Source organism: Dipodomys spectabilis, unplaced genomic scaffold, assembly GCF_019054845.1.
Source record: "Dipodomys spectabilis isolate Male_0828 unplaced genomic scaffold, ASM1905484v1 ptg000231l, whole genome shotgun sequence".
Classification (NCBI taxonomy): domain Eukaryota; kingdom Metazoa; phylum Chordata; class Mammalia; order Rodentia; family Heteromyidae; genus Dipodomys; species Dipodomys spectabilis.
The window spans coordinates 2,973,863-2,993,466 of NW_024870908.1; the positions used below are offsets into that span (position 1 = coordinate 2,973,863).

Sequence of the window (19,604 nt, forward strand, 5' to 3'; positions counted from 1 at the left end):
AGGCTGCCCTGTCCAGAAACCCAGCCTTGATAGGTGCCTGCCTGCCCATGGGCTGCCAAGCCCAAGGCAGAAGGCTTGACAGGACCCTCCCCTACCACTGCGGCTCCACCCCTGAGAGATGAACAGTACCTTTGCTAAGAAGACCCAGAGCCTTCCTGTGAATTTGTCCCAAACCCTGTGAAATGAAAAACTTCCCAATTCAGTTCTGGGCTGTGGCCCCCTGCCAAGCAGGGCAGCTCCTCCTGAGAGCTGGGGAAAGAGAGGAGGAAGAGGGGGCCTTTAGAGAAGAAAGTTCTGCTGGGCTGGGCTGGAGCTCAGTGGTTGGTGCTTGCCGAGCCGGGGTCCAAACCTAGCACCTCAAACCAACCAAATAGCTGTTCTAGAGCAGCAACTCATTCTGCCAACTTATTCTTTGTGTGGCTCTGACAAGTCACTGTGCCTCCGTTTCTTCCTCTATAAATGGGTAGAAGAGGGCCTACAAATCCACAGGCGAGGCGGTAGAGAAATGACAGATACTTATAACTGTAAGCTTGGGGATTTCGACAAGGAGGAGACAATGGTTGTCCTATGGCCTGCTAGGAAGGAACCCCTGCAGCCATGGACATTCTCAGGAAAGCAAACCCTTGGGAAACACGTGGGAAAGTAGTCTCATTCCTTTAAAGTGAGTCAATCCCTACCACACGCACCCTCTCCTAGAGGACATGACAGGGCTGTGGATGTGTCTCCCGTGAGGACCAGGAAGATCCTGTGCCAGGCCAGGCCACTTACCAGCTATCCTCTGCATCTTCATGCGCCGTGCCTGGATGCGGCCCTTGGCCAGTCGCTGCCTGGCGATGATGCAGCGGATGTGGTCTGAGAAGATGAACGTGGCCTGGAGGATAGGGAAGGGCTTGGAGTGGGGGCTGGATGCAGGCTTGTGGATGGTGATGTTCAGGGCACGACTGTCATCCTCCACCCCAGTCACCTCCATGTCCTGCAGCACGAGGAGACAAAGGCCAGGGTACGCGTCAGACCTGGGAGGAGGGCAGCTTTTTTCTCTGGGGCCACGGGACCACCTAGAAAGACGTCCTTAATTCCACTTTTCTTTTGCTCCAGGGGAGACAACCAACTCTCAAGTCTGATAGTCTAGGATGGGCACAATGGGAGAAGATAGGGCAGGCCGCAGAGTGCTGGGAAGGAACTGATGCTGGCATGGTGGCCCTTCCCACTGGCAGCTCAACAGGCCAAGTCCAACAATTCTTACTTCTGGGAAACAGCGGGCAAACCCACATCCCTACTGTGCCTGGCATGAGATCAGGGACAATCCCCGACTTCTCCCTTCTCATGGCTGGCATACTTTTCTGTGTCTTTTTGCTCCTAGAGAGAAAAGCTAACCCTCAGAAAGGACCAGGGAGGCTTTGAATAAACCCTGTAGGAAGGGTGGGCCAGCAAGCATGACAGCGTTAGTTCCACATAAAACCTCAGAATGATTCTGTGTGGAGAATGCACTTCCTCAAAGTTGTGAAGGAAGTGGAGGAAAGCCAGGGGAGGTGGGCGGTGTTGGAAGAGGCTCCCAGGGGAAGATGGGCTGTTTTCAAGCATCGCATTGGGCACTGGCGGGTGCTTTGGAAACATCACCTGCATCAAAATTAGAATTCCCAGCAGGGAGCTTGGAATGTTGTGACAACCTGACAAATAGTGGCTATTGGAAGAGGACCAAAAAAAAAAAAAAAAGGTTTATGTGGCTTTCATCGTCTGATGGAGGTCCCCATTAATCCTTTGCAAGAGAAAAACACTTTCCTGACACTAAATTCTAAAAGAAATCGATCATAAGTCTAGATAAATAAGAAGTATAAGTCACCTAATGAATGTCTTACATGTAAGTCTTTATTCATTTAAAAAAAGGTGGTTTTTTCTTTGGTGGTACTAGAGTTTACATTCACAGTGTCACATTTGCTGGCAGGCTCTCTCATTTGAGCTGTGGCTCCATCTTTTCCCCACCCCCCCTCTGGTTACTTCTGAGGCAGGATCTTGCTTTTTGCCTGGGCCAGACTAGACCATAGTTCTAGTAATGTTTCCTAGTATAGCTGATGACAAGTGTGAACCCCCGTGCCTGGTGCAAGTGTTTTTTTGTTTTCTGTTTTTAAATAAAAGATTCTTTTTTCTTAATACGCTCTCTAAAAGATTTAAAAAAAAAATTAGTATTAATTAATTTTGCCGGTACTGACATTTGAACTTAGGGTCTCATGCCTACTTGTCTGGAGCTCTGCCACTGAAGTCACATCTATAGCCCAACTTTTTTCTGGTTAATTGGAGATGGAATCTCTTGGACTTTTCTTTCTGAGCTGGATTTAAACCATGATCCTTCGGATCTCACCTCCTAGAATTACAGGTATCTGCTCTAACAGGTATTCCCTAAACTGGAAGATCCTGAAAATGAGGCTTCAGTGGTGTCTCACACGTGTGGGTGGTTCTCAGGGACAGTGGGACACAGCCAGGTCATGCTGTGGTAAGGCGGAAATAGGTCAGCCAGGGTAGGATCTTTGCAGGAAGCAGAACTTCATGGTCAGGAAATGGACTGTGACTTTCAGGCTGGGACAAGTTTGCTGGAAATTCGAGGACAGGGGCATGGCAGAGTTAGCTGGAAGGCTGTTCTCAACTCTGCTGGCTCATTGTTTCAATATTTACTGGGTTGGTTGGCATTAGTCAACCACTGCATGGTATTGCCAAACATTAAAAAAAGCCCCAACTTCCAACTGGCCATTGGGTAATGTAGAACCACTCTGTGATGGGTCGAGGAGGGGAGGGAGGCGGGAAGAGAGGAGAAAGGGAATTCTCATAAATTTTTGGAGGCAACAGTCATTGTAGGGGAAGTTGGACTTGTCTATCATCACTTAAAATAGGAACATCCCAAATTCCTGGTTATTTGCCTAGGCAATCCTGCCCGTGTGCATAATAAGGAAGTGATGTGATTCTGTTCACAGCAGTACTGCTTGGAAAGGTACAAAGCCAGGACCAGCCAGTAACAAAAAAAAGCTCTCAAAGCATGCCACTGAGTGAATGAAGCCAAGCCTGGCATGTGTGAATACGACTTCATAACTAATGTATGCACCCTAGTACATACCCAATTGTCCCTCGGTATCAAGGGAGCCTGGTTCCAGGACCTTCTGAAGACACAGAATTTGCAGTTGTTCAAGTCTTCATATAAAATGTGCACTTTTAAATCCTCTTGAGGTGACTTGAAATAAATACTTAATTCAGTCATGCTGTGTGTAAAAGGCTGGTAAGGAACTAAGGATAAAAGTCTGTACATGCTTAGTGCAGCATAATTGTTTTCAAGGACTTTGCTGGATGCTTAGCTGAATCTGCAGATGTAGAACCTGCAGCTATGAAAGGCTGATGTCACAATTTAAAAAATAGTGAGGGGATCTCCTGCAGCCTGATTATTCAGGGGAGGTGTAAGCACTGAGGGTTTTGACCATGAGGTTCTGGACTTACCTGTGCCATGTTTTGGCTCTTTTTAGTGGCAATTTGTTCACATGTTCCTGTGTCATCAGAAACGGGTTGAAAAGCTGGTAATCTAGGATACATGTTTTGTATAGCCATTGAGAGGAGATTCCACCTTACCTGCAGAAGGCCTGCAAACTTGACCACTCCCCAGCCAAGCCGGGACACATCAGGCTCCACCAAACTCATCTGGTAAATATCTACGGCTAGGAACCGTTGGACCATGCCGCCGTCCTTAGTGATCACCGTGCAAGCAATCAAGTCGCTGTTATCTAGGAGAAAGGAGCAGAGAGCAGAATGAGACCCAGGGTGGCTACCCAGCCTGGCTGCCTTTCGTCTGCTGAGGTGGCTGCGCAGACCCATGAGTTCATGGGTCTGAGTGTGGGCACTGAGTCACACAGAGCTGAGTCTGAGTTGCTTCTCAGTCAGTGATGCCGGGCAAGTGTCTCCACCTGTCTGAGTTTCAGATTCCTACACTGAAAAATGGGAATAATGCACACTCATGCAAATGTCACACAAACCAACTTACTGCATAGGAGGTACTCGAGTCTTAGCTTAAAAATAACTAACAGGAAATAGAACTGTGGTTCAGAGTAGTAGAATGTTAGCCTTGAACAAAAATCACTCAGGGACAGTGCCTGAGTTCAAACCCCATGAATGATAAACAACAAGAAGAAGAACAGCTAGGGCTGGGGGTACGGCTCAGTGGTTAAAGGCCTGCCAAGCAGGCTCAGGGTCCACAGTTCATCCCCAGCACCAAGACAACAACAAACTACAGGAACATCAACAGGCAGAATCCCAGGAGTGTGTCAGGCTTCCTATGGACCAGGCAGTTTACCATGGAGATGCTGTTTGTCTAAGCTACCTGCAGACAGTACAAGAGAGTCTTGCCCTTTGTAACAGCATCAAGACCACAACTGGGCATCTGGCAGCTGAGAGCTCTGCACAGAAGGTGCGAGGCCCTGAGGCACGGCTGTGCGCCTGGGAGGCTGGAAGAAGGTCCCTCATTGTTGAGGCTTTTGTTAGTAATCTGGACTTCTCGTTCCATCCTGAGTGGCTTTCTCCTGATGTCTAGTCTGCAGTGTCAGGAACAATAGCCATCTTACGCACTGGCAGAAGCACTGTCTTTGTGGTAACTAGGGTTTATGTCTTTAGTCAAGACTTACAGCATTTTCTCATTAAGAACAAAATAGCTGCTCTCTCTCTCTCTCTCTCCCCCCCCCCCCCTTCCTCCAGGCCCAGTCCCACTCCACCAGCAGGACGGTTTGGCTCCCCCTCTGCCGGCCTTTGCAGAGGAACTGATCTAGATATGGGGCCTGAAAAGTAGATGGAGTTGGAAGTGACCACCTCCCCCACCCCTGCCATGAAGCAAATGGCCTTAGGGGCTGCAGAGGGAAGCACTTACCAGCCTCCCTCCCCCCCCCCCCCCCCCACACAGTGAAAAAGGAAGGACAGCACCCAAAGAGGAACAGCGTTCAGAGAAGCCACTGAGACATCAAAGCCCTGTGAGAATGGGGAGATTTCCGAAGAAAACTGCAGTACAGAGAGCAGGTGGGAGCCTGTGCTCCGCACGCTCTGCATGAGACCCGGGGGGGGGGGGGGCAGTTAGGGAGAGATGAGGCGGTGTGCACAGACCCGGGCACAACACCATCCTTCGGGGGTGATAAGGAGATACCACTTTGGGGCGACTTGGCTGTGGAACTCCTGCACCACCTCCTGTAGCCCCGGACAGGCCTGCCATGGCCCTCGGGACAGGCTGATTACATCTGGAGGGCCAAGTGCGGATTCGCTTGGAGTAGGAAGGAAGACCTCACGGAGGCCTCCTGCGCGACTGCCTTGGGAGCCACTTGGCCTGACTCTCAGGAGGAGCCTGGGCCAGGAGAGGCCACGGAGGTGACATGAGGCTTCCCAGCCTTTCCCGTCTCCTGGCTCCTCCCCAACAACTCAGCGTCAAAAGAGTAAAGCCCAGGACTGGATCAATAAACACTGCTAGGGCTGAGCAGGACGAGACATGCTGTAAGCCCAGAAGCTTGAGAGGTAGAGGTAGGAGGCTCATGGTTTGAGGCTGACAAGTATGAGACCCTATCTGAAACACAAACTAAAAACAAAAGGGCTGGGAGGGGGCATGACTCAAATGGTAGAGTACCTAGCAAGTGCAAGGCGCTAAGTTCAATTCCCTAAGTTCAATTCCCAGTTTACTACAAAACAAGATTAAAACAACAACAACAACAACAACAAACCAAAACCCAAATACTAAAAATCTTGCTAGAAACAATCAGAAGACAAGATAGGAGAATGAGGTGAAGCAAGTAACAAATATGAAGGATTCACACAAGGGAACGAAGACAGCCGATAGACCCACGGAGACGCTTGCTCCTCATGAGAAATCAGGAAATAAATCGTAACAAGATAGAATCTGCCACCTGCGGCTGGCAGTGCTGAGGCGGCTGACGGCCTCAGGTGCTGCAGAGGCCGCACTGGAGCTGGCATGCTCAAAGGCTGCTCACAGGAGCATACATTAGCCTACGCTCACTTGCTTGCCCATTCTGAAGGGCAAATTAGCATTACTTGTTAAAAACAAAAGTTTCACATCCTATGACTTGGCGATTTGTATGTTCCCAAGAAAAACACTCAGATGTGGGGGCCAAAAGACACCCAAAGCAGCTGTGGGTCTGGAAAAGATGCAAATGTCAGCAGTCAGGGAATGCCTAAATGCATTGTGTTTATTTATTTGGTGCCTGACTGTTGTCTCTAAGCTGGAAACCAGTGGCTCACCCCTGTAATCCTAGCAACAAAGGAGGCTAAGATCTAGAGGATTGCAATTCAAAGCCAGCCTGGGCAGAAAAGTCTGCTAGACTCCATTCCCAATGTGACCAGCAAAAAGCAGAGCTGGAAGTGGGGCTCAAGTGGTAGAGCAACAGCCAGGCAAGCAAGCTGAGCAAGCATAGGTCTTCAGTTCAAATCCCCAAACAAAAATGAAAGAGTGAGAGAGTAAGAACATATCATTTGGAAAAAGTGAGGCGTGAGGTGAACTTGGTTGCTATGTAGTGTTCTGCTTTTCCAGTGGAGAGACATGTTATCTGCACGCCTGCAGTTGAATGAGAGAGAAAAGGGGTCTCATGTCCCTCTGGGGACCGCCCTGGGAAAGGAGCGCCCCAGGCTGTCTGATCACAAGAACAGTAGGTAGTTATGGAGGGGCCATGGAGGGTGATGGCAGGAAGGGCCAACATCCCCTGGTTCATTCACATCGTTTCCAAAGCAGCCAAGCCCCGGGGGTGCAAGCTCTAGCTTCTGGCTGATGTGCCCAGTCTAGGCGCCCCCTCAGGATGGGCTCTGCGCTCACCAGGCACTGGGCAGCCAGCTTGCGCATGCGGCTTGGGACCACCTTGCGGTGCTCAGGGCCCAGAGGGGAGGCTGAGTTCCCATTGACAGGGCGGATGGGGGGACTTGGAAACCACGTCACAGCCCAAGTGTCCATTGTGGAGAGGAAGAAGAGCTGCAGCAGGGCCGTGGGATGGTGGACATCGCCGCTGAACTCCAGCACCCCGGGAGTGATACATTTCCCAGTGGAACCTCACCGCGGGAAGGGAACACGTCCCCCCACTGCTAGACACAGCCTTTTGTTTTATTCATTGGAAGGCAGGAAAGATCTGCCATTTTCTTGTATTTGAAGATACCAAGCTTATCAGTCTTTGACTAGATAACATACTGCAAGCTCCAAATTTAAAAGGCATATGTGTATATATATATATATGTATATATATATATATAGTGATATATATATTTTTTTTTACAGTGGACAGTATGTCTCCTGAGTCTACCTCCCCAGAGACAACAGCTGTGTGGCTTTCTTGTCACCCGCCTGCTTCCCAGTGTTCACGTGGCCACGTCCTGCTTTTACTTTCACCGTTGCCGGCAAGCCGCACACCCGTGCTGTGCCTTTGCCACCCAGCCCCGTCTCCCCAGCGAGCTTCCAGCCGCCTCTCTGCCGGGTCTGGGCTCACTCTGAATGCTCTCAGAGCTTCCCAGCCGATGGCCATCGGCTTGTGTGTAAGCTTTTGCCACACTGGTGGATGGAATGTTCTGGATCACATGCACGAGTAGGTCCATGTGCAGCAGCAAAGAAGACCTTGTGCTTTGTTTTTAGTTTTTCTCTTTAGGTTGTCGTGTTTTATAAACTCACGTCACATCATTGCCGAGTATGGAAATTCAGAATTATTTACAGTTGACGAAGTTATGCAAACACATTGGAGAGAAAAGGGCATTTAATTCATGATAGCCTAAAGTCGGCTCTTGTCTGTGTGAGACAGGGTGCTGCTATGTAACCCAGGATACCAGGAACTCATCATCCTTCTACTTCAGCCCTCAGGGGCTGGGATTACAGGCAGGTATCCCCATACCCAGCCAAGGGAAATGTGCAAATTGGAAAGTTGAAGACAAACTAGTGCCAACCTGAGACTTGTTCCTTGGTGTATCAGAAGAGACAGAGGGCCCAGAAATGAGTTTCTGTGCAGACTAGGCCTTCTCTGTTTCCCATGTTTGTCTCACAGTGTGAGTCTGACTGACTGTCTTCCCACGTGATGGGGTGGACATCCCTTCCCCTTGAACTTGGATAGGGGGTTAGTGATTACCTAGACCCACCCAGCCCCAGGGGAAGCGATGCTACACAGTCCTGAGGCTGCATCTCCGAAGCCTGGCTCGGGACTGACTTTTCTGGCTGCTCAGAGGCCCTGCAAGATTAAGCAGGACGGAGGGAAATCAGGGCTGCCATTTCCAACAGGAGCTGAAGATGCCAGGAGAGAGGAGGACAGGAAAGTGGTGAAGGAGCCACCTCCCGTGAAGTACGGAGTCCAGACAAGCCTGAACGCAGGCCACAGCTCCGCCCGTGGCAGGCTCCCTGTTGACAGGAGGAAACTTCAGTCTCTGCAAGGCTGCTGAAGTCTGAGAGGGGCTCAGGCCCCGGCACAGCGCCCTGCACCCGCCACATGCTATGGCAGCCACTCAGAGAGCGAGCCCTGTTTGTGCACACCGAGTATCACAGGAGGGAGACGAGGAAGCAAGGTGTGGGGGCTCGTCTCCAGAACTCCTATGGGGCCGGGGAGGACATGGGGCGCACAGACCTCGGCCGGGGAGGACATGGGGCGCACAGACCTCGGCCGGGGAGGACATGGGGCGCACAGACCTCGGCCTCTCCACAAAGGCTTCCCGTGGCCCCTCATCTGTGGGTGTCCCCACACCCACCCTCCCACATCTCCCTAAACCCAATGCATGACATTCTGGAACCTTCCATTCATTCCTTCGTTGTTCAGGGGGCCTAAGGAGACACTCCTCCCCCAACTCATTGCTACTCCCCATGGTGGGTGGGGGCTGAGCAATGCTGGCTGAAGAGGTATTTGGGGGGTGGGGTGCAGGCATCCATGTCTTCTGGTGTACCCCTCGAGCCCAAGGCTTCTCGGCCCCTGGGGAAAGCTTCCTCCCTCTGACGGGCTGGAGCCTGTTAGTGCACAATACACAGGGCTGACTGACTTCTGCTGTATTTAAATGATCCCTTTGTAATAAAATATGGATGCCAATACATAATTTAATTCTTGGCGTTGGTGGCTCCAACTACATTTAGAATCAAGGAAGTCTTTATCCTTGCAGAGGGATCTCTAGGCCAGCCGATTCCAGGGCTTGGAAATGTGATATCCTGCCTGGTTTGCTGGCCACGCTGGGGTTCAGCACTTTAGTAAGATGGCTTTCTGGTGCGTCTGTGAATCAGAGATCGTGTGGAACTGAAGAAGAGGGTAGTGGATTCCTTGCAGGAGGTGGGTCCTAGGATTTCATCAATGACGGCAGTGAAACGCCGGGCCCTGAGGTCCCACCTAACACGGCCTAGAACCCACCATCCAGCACGCACTACAGGAGTCAAGCAACTTCCCCCACGGCCCAAGTGACAAATGACATGGTGGGGTATGGGGCCTGACAATGGGTGACTGGCCTACTACCTAAGCAAGTTGATGGAAGCCTGGACGAAGCCAGAGAGAAGACCTAGCCCAATTTCCGTCAAAGCAGGGGGTACCTCTGACCAGGGCTAGCTGGAGAGGTGCTGGCTGGTTTGGGCGGAGGACAAATGACTGACACAAGTTCCCCACAGGCAGGCCTTTGAAGCCCACATGTGATGCCATCTGGGTGCTAAGAGGCTGCCTTTGGCAGGGTCCCCTTTGCACCCAGAACCTGGTGGCCCTTTCCTGCTGTCAGGAAGGCTAGCCTTCCCTTCCAGCTTTGAGATTCTCTTCCAGCATGCAGAGAGGATGGAGTGGGTGATGGCCACACCCTGGGCTCTTTTTATAAGCTGGGAGCCCCAAATCCCTGCCCTGCCTTTAGAGAGCCTTCCTGATTTCTAGGGCTAAAGGCAGGACAGCCTTGTCACTCTGGGAACAGCTGGGTGGGAGGGTACTTCGTAGCACTGAACAATTCTCTGACAGCAGCTTAGGGGAGATCAGCAGGGCAGGGTTCCCTAGAGACAAGGTGAGGCGGAGGAGAGGGGCTACCTCATCAGGTGGCTGATGAGTCCCCTAGGGCTGGGATGGAGGGGAAGGCAGAGGGAGGTCAGAAGACTGGCAGGAGGGTGCAATCCAAAATCTGCTACAGAAGGAAAAGTCTAGCCATGCTGGGTCATGAGGAAGTTGCTCATGTCAGATTTTTTTTTTTTTTTCTGGTCGGTCGTGGGGCTTGAACTCTGGGCCTGGGCGCTGTCCCTCAGCTCTTCAGCTCAAGGCCAGCGCTCTACCACTTGAGCTACAGCGCCACTTCCGGTTTTCTGGTGGTTTGTTGGAGATAGGAGTCTCACAGTCTCTCCTGCCCGGGCTGGCTTTGAACCGCGATCCTCAGATCTCAGATCTCCTGAGTAGCTAGGATTACAGGCGTGAGCCACCAGCGCCCGGCATGTCAGATTTTTTTTGGGAGTGAACGCGAGTACAACGCCAGCACTGCCTCCTAGGCAGCCCAGCAGGGCTGGGGTGAGGAGGAGGAACACCACCCGGACCTCCCGGTGCCCCTGTGAATTCTAGAGAGAGGGGTGTGAACCGGACCACTCAATTAGGCTGGCTGCTTCCCCTGACAGTCAAATCAATCCTTTGAAGAAAATTAAGTAACTATTTCCCCATCAACGCAGCAGCAACTTATGGGTTATTTGCTACAAGCAGCAATCAATTACTCCATCTTCTTTGAAGCTCCCCTTCCCGGCACAGTGCCGGCACAGAGGGGCAGCTGTGCAGGCCCCTCCCCTGGGAGGGGGGGCGGCGCATCTCCCCAAGGAAGACAGAACAGATTGCTGGGAGTTTCTTGGCTTTGCAAAGGGGAGAAGCAAGTAGGTGTGCAGAGAGGAGGCTGCTTGCTAAAATCTCGCCACCCAGAGAATCTGGGACCTCCAGTTTGGTTCTGAGATTCCCATCCCATCCCCAGGGTGATTTCTGGCCTCAGGTCTCCTCTACCAGCCAGCCTCTGCCCACCGTGCCAAGAGCAACTGGCAAAACACTGTTGAGAGAGCTTGGCTCCCTAGATCAATGCTGACCCCCTTCCTCACCTACGAGCACAGTCCTAGATGGAGAGGGTGAGCCAGGCCTGGGGCTGATGGCCTGCATAACTTCCTAGCGTTGTGTTGACTCTGAGCACGTGATTTCCCTTTAGCTGTCTGCTCTGCAGGCCTGGGTAATAAAATGATTTTATAGCTCTACTTCATGATACGAAAGCTGGGGCATTATTTAGGGAGAAGAGTACTGAGGGTAGCAATACATTAAAGAAAATAAGATGGAACCAGGTGTGGTAGCACATTCCTATAATTCCAGCTACTTGGTTAGTCAAGGTAGGAGGATTGTAGTTCAAGGTTGGACTGGGCAAAACCCTATGTGGCAACAGATAAGCAAAAGCACTAAAAGCAAAGAACCAGGGGCATAGCTTTAGTGGTAGAGTACTCTTCCTGGCAAGCTCAAGGCCCAGAGTTCAATACCTAGTATTGTACACATACACACAAAAAGCCAGGTGCTACAGTAAGTATGGTAGAATGCCAGTGGCAGGAGGCGGATGGGTGTATACAGGGATTCAAGGCACAACTTGGTTGTTTGCCTAAAAGATTTCAACATAACAGGCTGGAGGAGTAGCTGACTTCCTAGGTCAGATTGCTGTGAAGTTCAGACAAGCCCAGGCGGCCGTCTGACCCCCACACAGTCAACACACAGTTCTTTCTCAAGTAATGCTTACTAACATTCTTTACACAACTTTTTTCTACGCCTCTAGGCTTGCATGCTAGGTGGGTGCTGTACCACCAGGACTAAGCTACAGACCCAGCTTTCCCATCACTTACAACTGCTGCCCCATAGCGTGAAAGCTTGTTTGGTTTCTGGATTTGCAGGGGAAGAGCTTGGCCTGAGGGAGTATTATATCCCTTAACGCCCAAGAGTCTAAATGCTTCTTGAGGGTTCCATGGCCCTCAAGGACACTGAGAACACTCTTTTTGTAGCCATGGGTGCATCAAGTTATCATCTACTTAGCCAGCACCTGCTGTGTGATGGCTGACAACTGAGTGGCCCAGGAACCATGACTGAGAGAGAGGAGGAAAGGACACCGGTGCCATACTCAGACCAGGCACCTGACACTGCGGAGAGGGGGGCGGTGGAGGGGGTAGGAGCTGGTCCCGGGATCCACAGCCCCGAGTGGGGCTCGGCGTGGCTCAGTTCTATCTGCCTCCTTGAAGTCGTGGGGTCTGTAGCTCCTTCCTTTCCCTGTCTGAAATGCACATGACAGGCCTAGTGAAATATATGGCTGGTTTTTCACAAAGTGGCCAAGAAAATCAGTCACATGCCTTCATCTCCTCCCGCCCCAGCCTTTGAAATTTTCTAGAGAACAGAGCAGGCCCTCCACCCTGATTATTCCCACACACCCAGAACATGTTCTGGGCAGCTCCTCACACTGCTGGAGTCTAAGCAGGGATGGCCACACACAAAAAGCTTTATTCTTTGTTCCCCTTAATCACACTGCACAAAGTTCACAGTGTGCAGCTCGGTGAAAATGCAGTTACCAGAAACGGGATCCGAACGGGCAGTAATTCCAAGTACAGCATGGCACATCCCTTATCGGGTGACACTCAGCCTGCCGCCGGGGCACAGATCTCATCTTGCCGCCCAGCGGGTGTCCCGCTTATCTCTACACTCTAGAAGGCCACATTTACATAGAACATTGCATAATTTCCTCTCTCAAAGAGACCCTGGTTAGCATGAGAAAATAAGAGTTCCCTATAGCTCTGTGATGAAGCGGTGCACAGAAGACTTGAGATTTCCAAGAAGACTGTGGAATACCTAGGCTCCCCAAGATCACCCAAGCAGTCTAACTACCAGTTTCCTAAAGGGGACACGGCATCATCCCCAGGGATGGAGTCACAGACAAAGGAGTAGAGGCACAGTAAGGTGCAACAACCAGTAGTTTCCTCTCTTGTATGGCCACATCGCCACTCTGTCCCTCTGGTTAGAAGGCTCGTGAAGCTCAGGCCACAGGTTCTCTTCCTTTGCATTTCCTCTTCAAGGCTTTTCTCAAAAATAGTGTCCCCCCCACCCACCTTCCCCCCTTCTTCCTCTTCCCCCCACAATGGGGCACCATCCCAGCACTTCCTTACACAGTTGCTATGGAGATGTGATGCTGTTGTAAAGCGAAGGGAGACCTGTGCCTGGCGTGGAGATGGCTGCCAAACGGCTCCGCAGGACCAGCAGGGGTCTGGTGAAGACCCATGTGAGCCTGACAGGCCACCTCTGGGGCTGATGACCTCAGTGAGGGCAGTGACCTTTTGGGGTGGGCCTCAATCGAAGAGGCTGAGTCTAAACCACATGCCTCTTTCCTGATGGGAAAGAACGTCTAAATTTCATACCAGGGGACACATTTATAGCTGTTTGGCAGAAATTAGTTCACAGAGTGAATGCTTACCGGCACAGCAGTCTGATTTTTAATTAGCGTGTGGGAATCCAGTGGACTTCAAACACTGACAGTAAAACATGGGAGACCTCTGCTGGAGACAAAGCTACACCTTTGGACTTCAACAATAGCTGCCGTCTTCGCAAACCAAATTTCCTGCTTTCTGGTTTGAATTCCTGGTGTTCGACCTGATTACCAATAAGCTTTTGGCCCTGGAGCAAGTCTTTGAAAGCACGTGATTTCAAGTGATATGGTTAATATGAAATCTTATCAGCAAACTTCTGTTCAATACTACACCCAAGCAGACGCCTTCTTTAAAACACTGAACCACGGTTCAGGTTCAAACAGGCTAAGTTCTGAGAAGCTCAGTTATATTCCCCTCTGAGGTTGTATTATGTATTTTATATGAGAAAGAGAAAGACAGACAGACAGACAGACAGACAGAGATATCTCAGTGGTACTGGGTAGACCTAGGAATGACTCCCCCACCCCCCAAAAAAATCTTGTATATGAACACTCATCAAATTCATGAAGAAAAGAAGGACATGGCCCCACTCATTCTTTCAGTCATTTTACTTTGGACATTTATGAGACTTTAAGCCTGGTGAGGTGGTGTTTGCCTGCAATCTTAGTACTTGGGATGCTGGGGCAGGAGGATCTCAAGTTTAAGACCAGCCTAGGCTGCCTGGTAAGACTTTGTATCAACAAAAAGAAGAAGAAGAAGGAGAAGAAGGAGAAGAAGAAGAAGAAGAGGAAGAAGAAGAGAAGGAGGAGGAGGAGGAGGAAAAGGGGGGAAAAATGAAGGAAGGAGGGAAGAAAGGAAATAAAAAGAAAGGTTTATCTTCTAGAAAGGCAAGGGTTTTTAGAACGTCTGCTCACGGCTTGTGGCAGCACGCTCTCCTTGAGAGCATGTGCATTTTGGGCCCAGCGTTGTGAGGCAGAGCTAGCTCGTGGGGCTCAGAAGGATGGACACACAGTGTGATATGTGAATGCACATGCCCATCAACAACCTGTGACAGCCGGTGCTCTTGGGCGGTGAAAGCGAGTGGGTGGTGTCCTTCCACAGACAGAGGACAGGTGGACAGGAGAGCCATGCGCAGGGGCCACCGGCACAAAAGAACAAGGCAGGTCGGGGAAATGCAGGGAGTACACGGGCCATGTGGGGAGCCTGCTGAAGATGTGTCATGTCTGGAGTGACATGGAGGAGGACCCACCTCTGGGAACTGGGGACCAGGGAATGTTGTCATGGAAACCAAAGGCATTTGCTTATTCATCAAAACAGCTCACTGAAACTTTAATTAGACATTAATACGACCCAGACTGGAACTTATCATGTATGAGCAAAAGATAGGGAAAAAATCATCAAGTATTCCCTTTGCGATGGGTCAATACAGACACAGGTACTAGGGGTGGTGGGTAAGATGAAGGTCTCGCCCCCCCCCCCCCCCCCCCCGCCCGGCAGTCACAGTCTGAAGTAACAGTAACCGAAGGAAATCTACAGGATAAATTGTACTAGCACAAGGAGAAGGCAGCCCTTAACCTAATTGGAGATGTTTCGAAGATGTGCTTGCAAATCCTGTGAAGAGACTGTTTCCACAAGTTCTGCCCACTGGCAAATGTGCACCTGGTGAACTTCAAATAAGTTATGGCCTGGGTTTAAAATCATCCAAGCAGAGGTGCTGTAATTTATCTGTTCTTTACTTAGGAGGAAACAGGGGAGGGGGGGTGGACAAGGGGGGGCGGCCGTGACTGGACTAGCAAGTGGCTAGATGCTGATTCCACCATCTTCCCAGGGTCAAATCCCAGGACCCGGGAAGAAAATGTTCACAGTGAGTCAGGCCCAAGTTTCTCCTTGTCCACGTAAGACAAACCCCGATCCTGTAAAAGATTCTGTGGGTCACACTAAGCCAGACAAACCTGGAGCAGCCAGGAAAGTGACATTTGGCTTCCTGTGCTAAGAGATCAGCTGCTTTCAGAGCAAGAGCTGGGTGACTTCATCTTGGCTACATACACATTGTGGACTTGGGCTGCTCTTGCTGAATTCTTTGCAGTGGAATCCAGGAACAGGGACAGAAAGGGAAAGTTAAGGGAGGGGGGGAGTTGGATACGTTGGTGGAAGTAACAGGCAGCAAGGACGTGCAGCCTGCAGATGGCTGAGCATCCTAAAGACCTGTCTCTTGGCCAACTCTTGAGGCTCCTCTCTAGCTGGCCCCAAGCAGGCTCACAGAGCGGAATTCCAGGCTGACCGCAGTGAGGAAGTTGAAGGTATCACGGGCAGAGCAACAGGTATGGGAAGCTGTCAGGTGCAGGGGGTCACTTGTTTGTGCAGCATGCCTAACTTAACCCCTGGATGCACCATCCTGGCTGCTTCACCTTCCTGCCCTGGGCTGGGTTCTGAAACAGTACCGGCCTCCTGTAAATAGGGATGACGATCACACTCAGCACCCTGGCAATGACAAGGTTGCACAAGGTCAATCTCTGCCGTCCGTACCCTTGATCTACCTCACCCCCAATTGTGTTAGGACACCTCCTGCCTCCAGTGGGCAGAACGGGCCACCGGGGCTCAGTATGGTTGAGCACACCTACTTCGCTTGGTAGTGAGGAGTTGGGTTTCTGGAAGACTCCAGACCCTGCACTTCCTTCTTTCTGACTGAATCACCACCTGCCACAGCACTGCCCAACAGGGCTTCTTGCACCCACGGCAGTGTCCTGTCCCTGTGCTGTCTAGATCAAACTCGTGTGGCTACCTAACTCTCAATGAATTTAAATTTTTCCGGTTAGCCTAGCCATATCTGGCTACTGAATACCTGAACTGTGGCTAAGGACAACGGAGGAACAGAGTTTAAATTTTTTTACTGAAATTTTCATTTACTCAAATCTAGGGGGTCAGTAGCTGTGGCTGTGCCCTGCTTGGCAAGTCTTCAAGGTTGGAGACCCAGAGACAGTGGGAAGAGACCATTCTGAGAAGACAGAGCCCCCGTGGGCCCTGCGGGACAAGGGACAGCCCTCTGCTTCTAGGAATGAGCTTGGGGGAGAATAACACATCACAACACACCTTGGGGTGATCAGCCTGACTCAGGGTCCTGGGAGTTCCTGGACCTGGAATTGGGGAAGAGTGCCCCCCCCCCCGCCGCTAATCCACCCCCCAGCCCAGGGAGGGCACACACCCAGCTCTGTCCCTTGTTACAGTGCAACCAGGTACAGTAAATGGGCCCTTGGGACACAGGAATGCTGGAGATGGGGCTGATCTGCATGGCATCATTGGTGAGACTGGGCAGGGCGCTCTCTGGGAGCCTGCTTCCCCCGCCCAGGCCCCATGGATTGCAGGGCAGGCTCAGCCAATGAAATGACTCGGAAAGTTATTCAGGCATGGCCGGTACTTAGGTAGGGATGTGCAGTTACTTGAAAAGGCTGAAGAACGGGGACTTAGGAGGCAGGACGGGTCCAGGATTTCGTCACTGCTGCCTGGTGGCCCCTGGCAGTGGTGAAGGGCAGAGTGTAGGGTGCTGGTGCCACTGGGGACAGGCGGGGAACCCCATGGCTTGGGAGGCTGCTGGTGAAGAAGCTGCATCAGAGGAGCAAGCTGACAATTCCTCAAGGATAAGGTGACTCAGAAGCGACAGCAAACTGGCTGCTCCCTGATGGCCACGCATCCCTGTCCCTACACCGTCTCCTGTGGGCATGGCACACTCACCAGCCCCCTCGGCGGAGCAGGTCCTGACTTCTATGCCCATCGTCTCCCTAGATGAGCTGTTTTGGTGATGGTGAGCACAAAACACCCATCCAGTTTCCACGTCATTCCACGCACACCATGGCACTTTCCACTGAGCCCCAAGGGGTGGTGGGTGGCTCTTACACCTTGTGGCGCTGCTGCGAGATGACCTGAGCCCTGGGAGCTCCCGCAGCTGCTGTCAGCCCACTGCCCTCAGCATCACCGGGAGGCTGCCTCCCCTCACTCACCCGTAGCGGCCGACAGAGGGGACAGGACTCCTGGCCACACTACTAAACTCGGCTGGGGTTGATCAGGACGCCTGGACACCCCATCTCCAATACAAGGAACCTGTTGTCTACAGACGATGCCAACATCTTTTCCTCTTCTTCCTTTGTGCCTAAGGGGCAGATGTCCAGTAGGACCCAAAGAGCTGGGAAGGTGCCAGGTTCAGGGAGAGCTCACTGACACAGCGCCAGTAAACAGGGAGGCTGGAACGCCATTCCAGGCCTGATGGATTGCTTATGGCGTCCCGGGGAGTTAATTAGAGCGGCGAACTCAGTCCTTAAACGTCAGTGCTCTTTGCCATTAACAATTCAGGTAAAGAAGGAAGGACGCAGAATAATAGAGCGGGGAAAGAAATTAATTGAGCTAAGCCTTTTAAAACTATTTCTGATACATCAAATTCTAATGAAAGATTAACACACACAATGGAAATATTAAAAGGCACTTATGGAGGTCTCCAGAAGGCAGGGAGAGCAAGAAATCTGTCTAAGGTGAGGGAGATGATTAAATCTTGCAGATAAGGGAATTTGTGAGTGATGAGATGTGTTTACTCACAGCTCTGAATTGAAGTCAGGAAAACAGTGTGTGTTAATCGCCCAGCCTTCCACCAGTGCCTGCCCTTGACCCCCAAGTCCATGCTAGACTTGTATGCCAAGGCCAGAGGTCTAGTGGGGGGGGGCAGGGGGGGAGGCAGACAGCTGGAGGCTTAGTAGGAAAAACTCATAGGTAAAAGGCAGAGACTCATGGAAGGATGCTGGTTACATAGCCAATTTTGGTTTGCTTGTTTGTTTTGGGGAATAGAATCCAGGACCTCTTGTGTGCTAAGCAAGCAATCTATCACTAACTCACATACCCGCCACACAGCCCCAGTCAGATTTGTCGTTGTTGCGTTTGTGCCAGTACTGGGGCTTGCACTCAGGGCTCAGGCGCTGTCGTTTTAGCTCTTTCACTAAAGGCTGGCACCCTACCACTTGAGTCACAGCTCTACTTCCTGCTTTACGCTGGCTAGTTGGGGAGAAGTGTCTTACAAACTTTCCTGCCTGGGCTGGCTTTTGAACTACAATCCTCAGATCTCAACTTCCTGTGCCACAGGCACCCAGCCTTCCCCTCTTGTTTTCAGTGCATCTGACCTGCACGGAGGGCTGTGCCTGCATCTTGTTCATTCTCCACATTCCATCCTTTCTTTTGTCCCCCTTCCTGTGTCTCTTACTTACAGCATGACCTAGAAAGGCAGGCTTTCCACCTTCCAGAACATTCATTACCGCCTACATTTTCCTGCTACTTACCTCAAACATCCCAAGCTCACACATTTGAAACAGCATATCATTTTGAAGATTACCCACTTAAAACAAAAGATTAGCAACTGTTCAAAGAAGAAACAAGTCATGGAAAATGTGACTTTCCGTGTCACACCTCCCCAGAAGGAAGTCCTCAGTTCAAAGGCAGCCCCGTCCTGCAGGAGCCAAGTGAGCGCTGGCGGCCCCCTGCTGGGGGACCATTTTTCCCATAGTGGGCTCCCTTAAGTCACCCCCACTTCTTCATAATAACCATCACTTGATTCATTCTACGGACTTTACTGATTTAAATGTGACTCATGGCAGATTCATGGCACTCATGCAAAGCTAATTTTGTTTTTCACATTTTGACTTGTATTATGAACGACCCGGCAGAGGTGGTAGGGAAATGAGAAATGAAAGGGCATATAGATTTGGTAGAGGGGGGCTCAGGCAGGCAAGCAAGGGCGCAAAAAAAAAAAAAGGGGGGGAAGATTTTTTTTTTTCTAGAGAAATTAGATACAAAAGAGCCATTCAAGGTCAATTCTTAGGAAGGGACCTGGCTTGATGTGGCCAGGAAAAAAGTGCGGGTGGGGTGGGGTGGGGGAGGCGGGGCCTGCAGAGGCCTCCCTCCCACTTCTGAGGGTGGGGCCTTCTGGGACTGTCAGCTGCCGGCCTCCAGGCTGAGCAGCTGGAGCCCCAGGGCCCGTTAAGCCACAGTGCACACCTCTGCCTTCTCCCCCAGAGCCCTGCACCTGCGATGGTGGAGGCTGGCCTCCACACTGTTTACTGTAATCACCCTTCAGGACTGGAAACGTCTCAGGTTGGCATCTGGGTCCCTCCTCTGGAACCCCTGACTCATGTCACCTTTCAGTTTCTTTCTGGAGCCTGTTGCTTCTGACACAGCA

The 19,604-nt window shown here is 51.2% G+C and overlaps 1 protein-coding gene across 4 annotated transcripts in view; it reads right to left on the reverse strand.

Moving 5' to 3' along the window:
• Clec16a (C-type lectin domain containing 16A) overlaps positions 1-19,604 on the reverse strand; it is a 143,590-nt gene that overhangs the window by 42,754 nt on the left and 81,232 nt on the right. For all 4 annotated transcript variants that reach the window (XM_042698333.1, XM_042698331.1, XM_042698334.1 and 1 more), the window contains exons 19-20: positions 3,607-3,758; positions 769-973 (exon numbers count right to left, since the gene is read on the reverse strand). In XM_042698333.1, the coding sequence (XP_042554267.1) occupies positions 769-973; positions 3,607-3,758 (357 nt within the window). The remainder of the gene's footprint in view (positions 1-768; positions 974-3,606; positions 3,759-19,604) is intronic.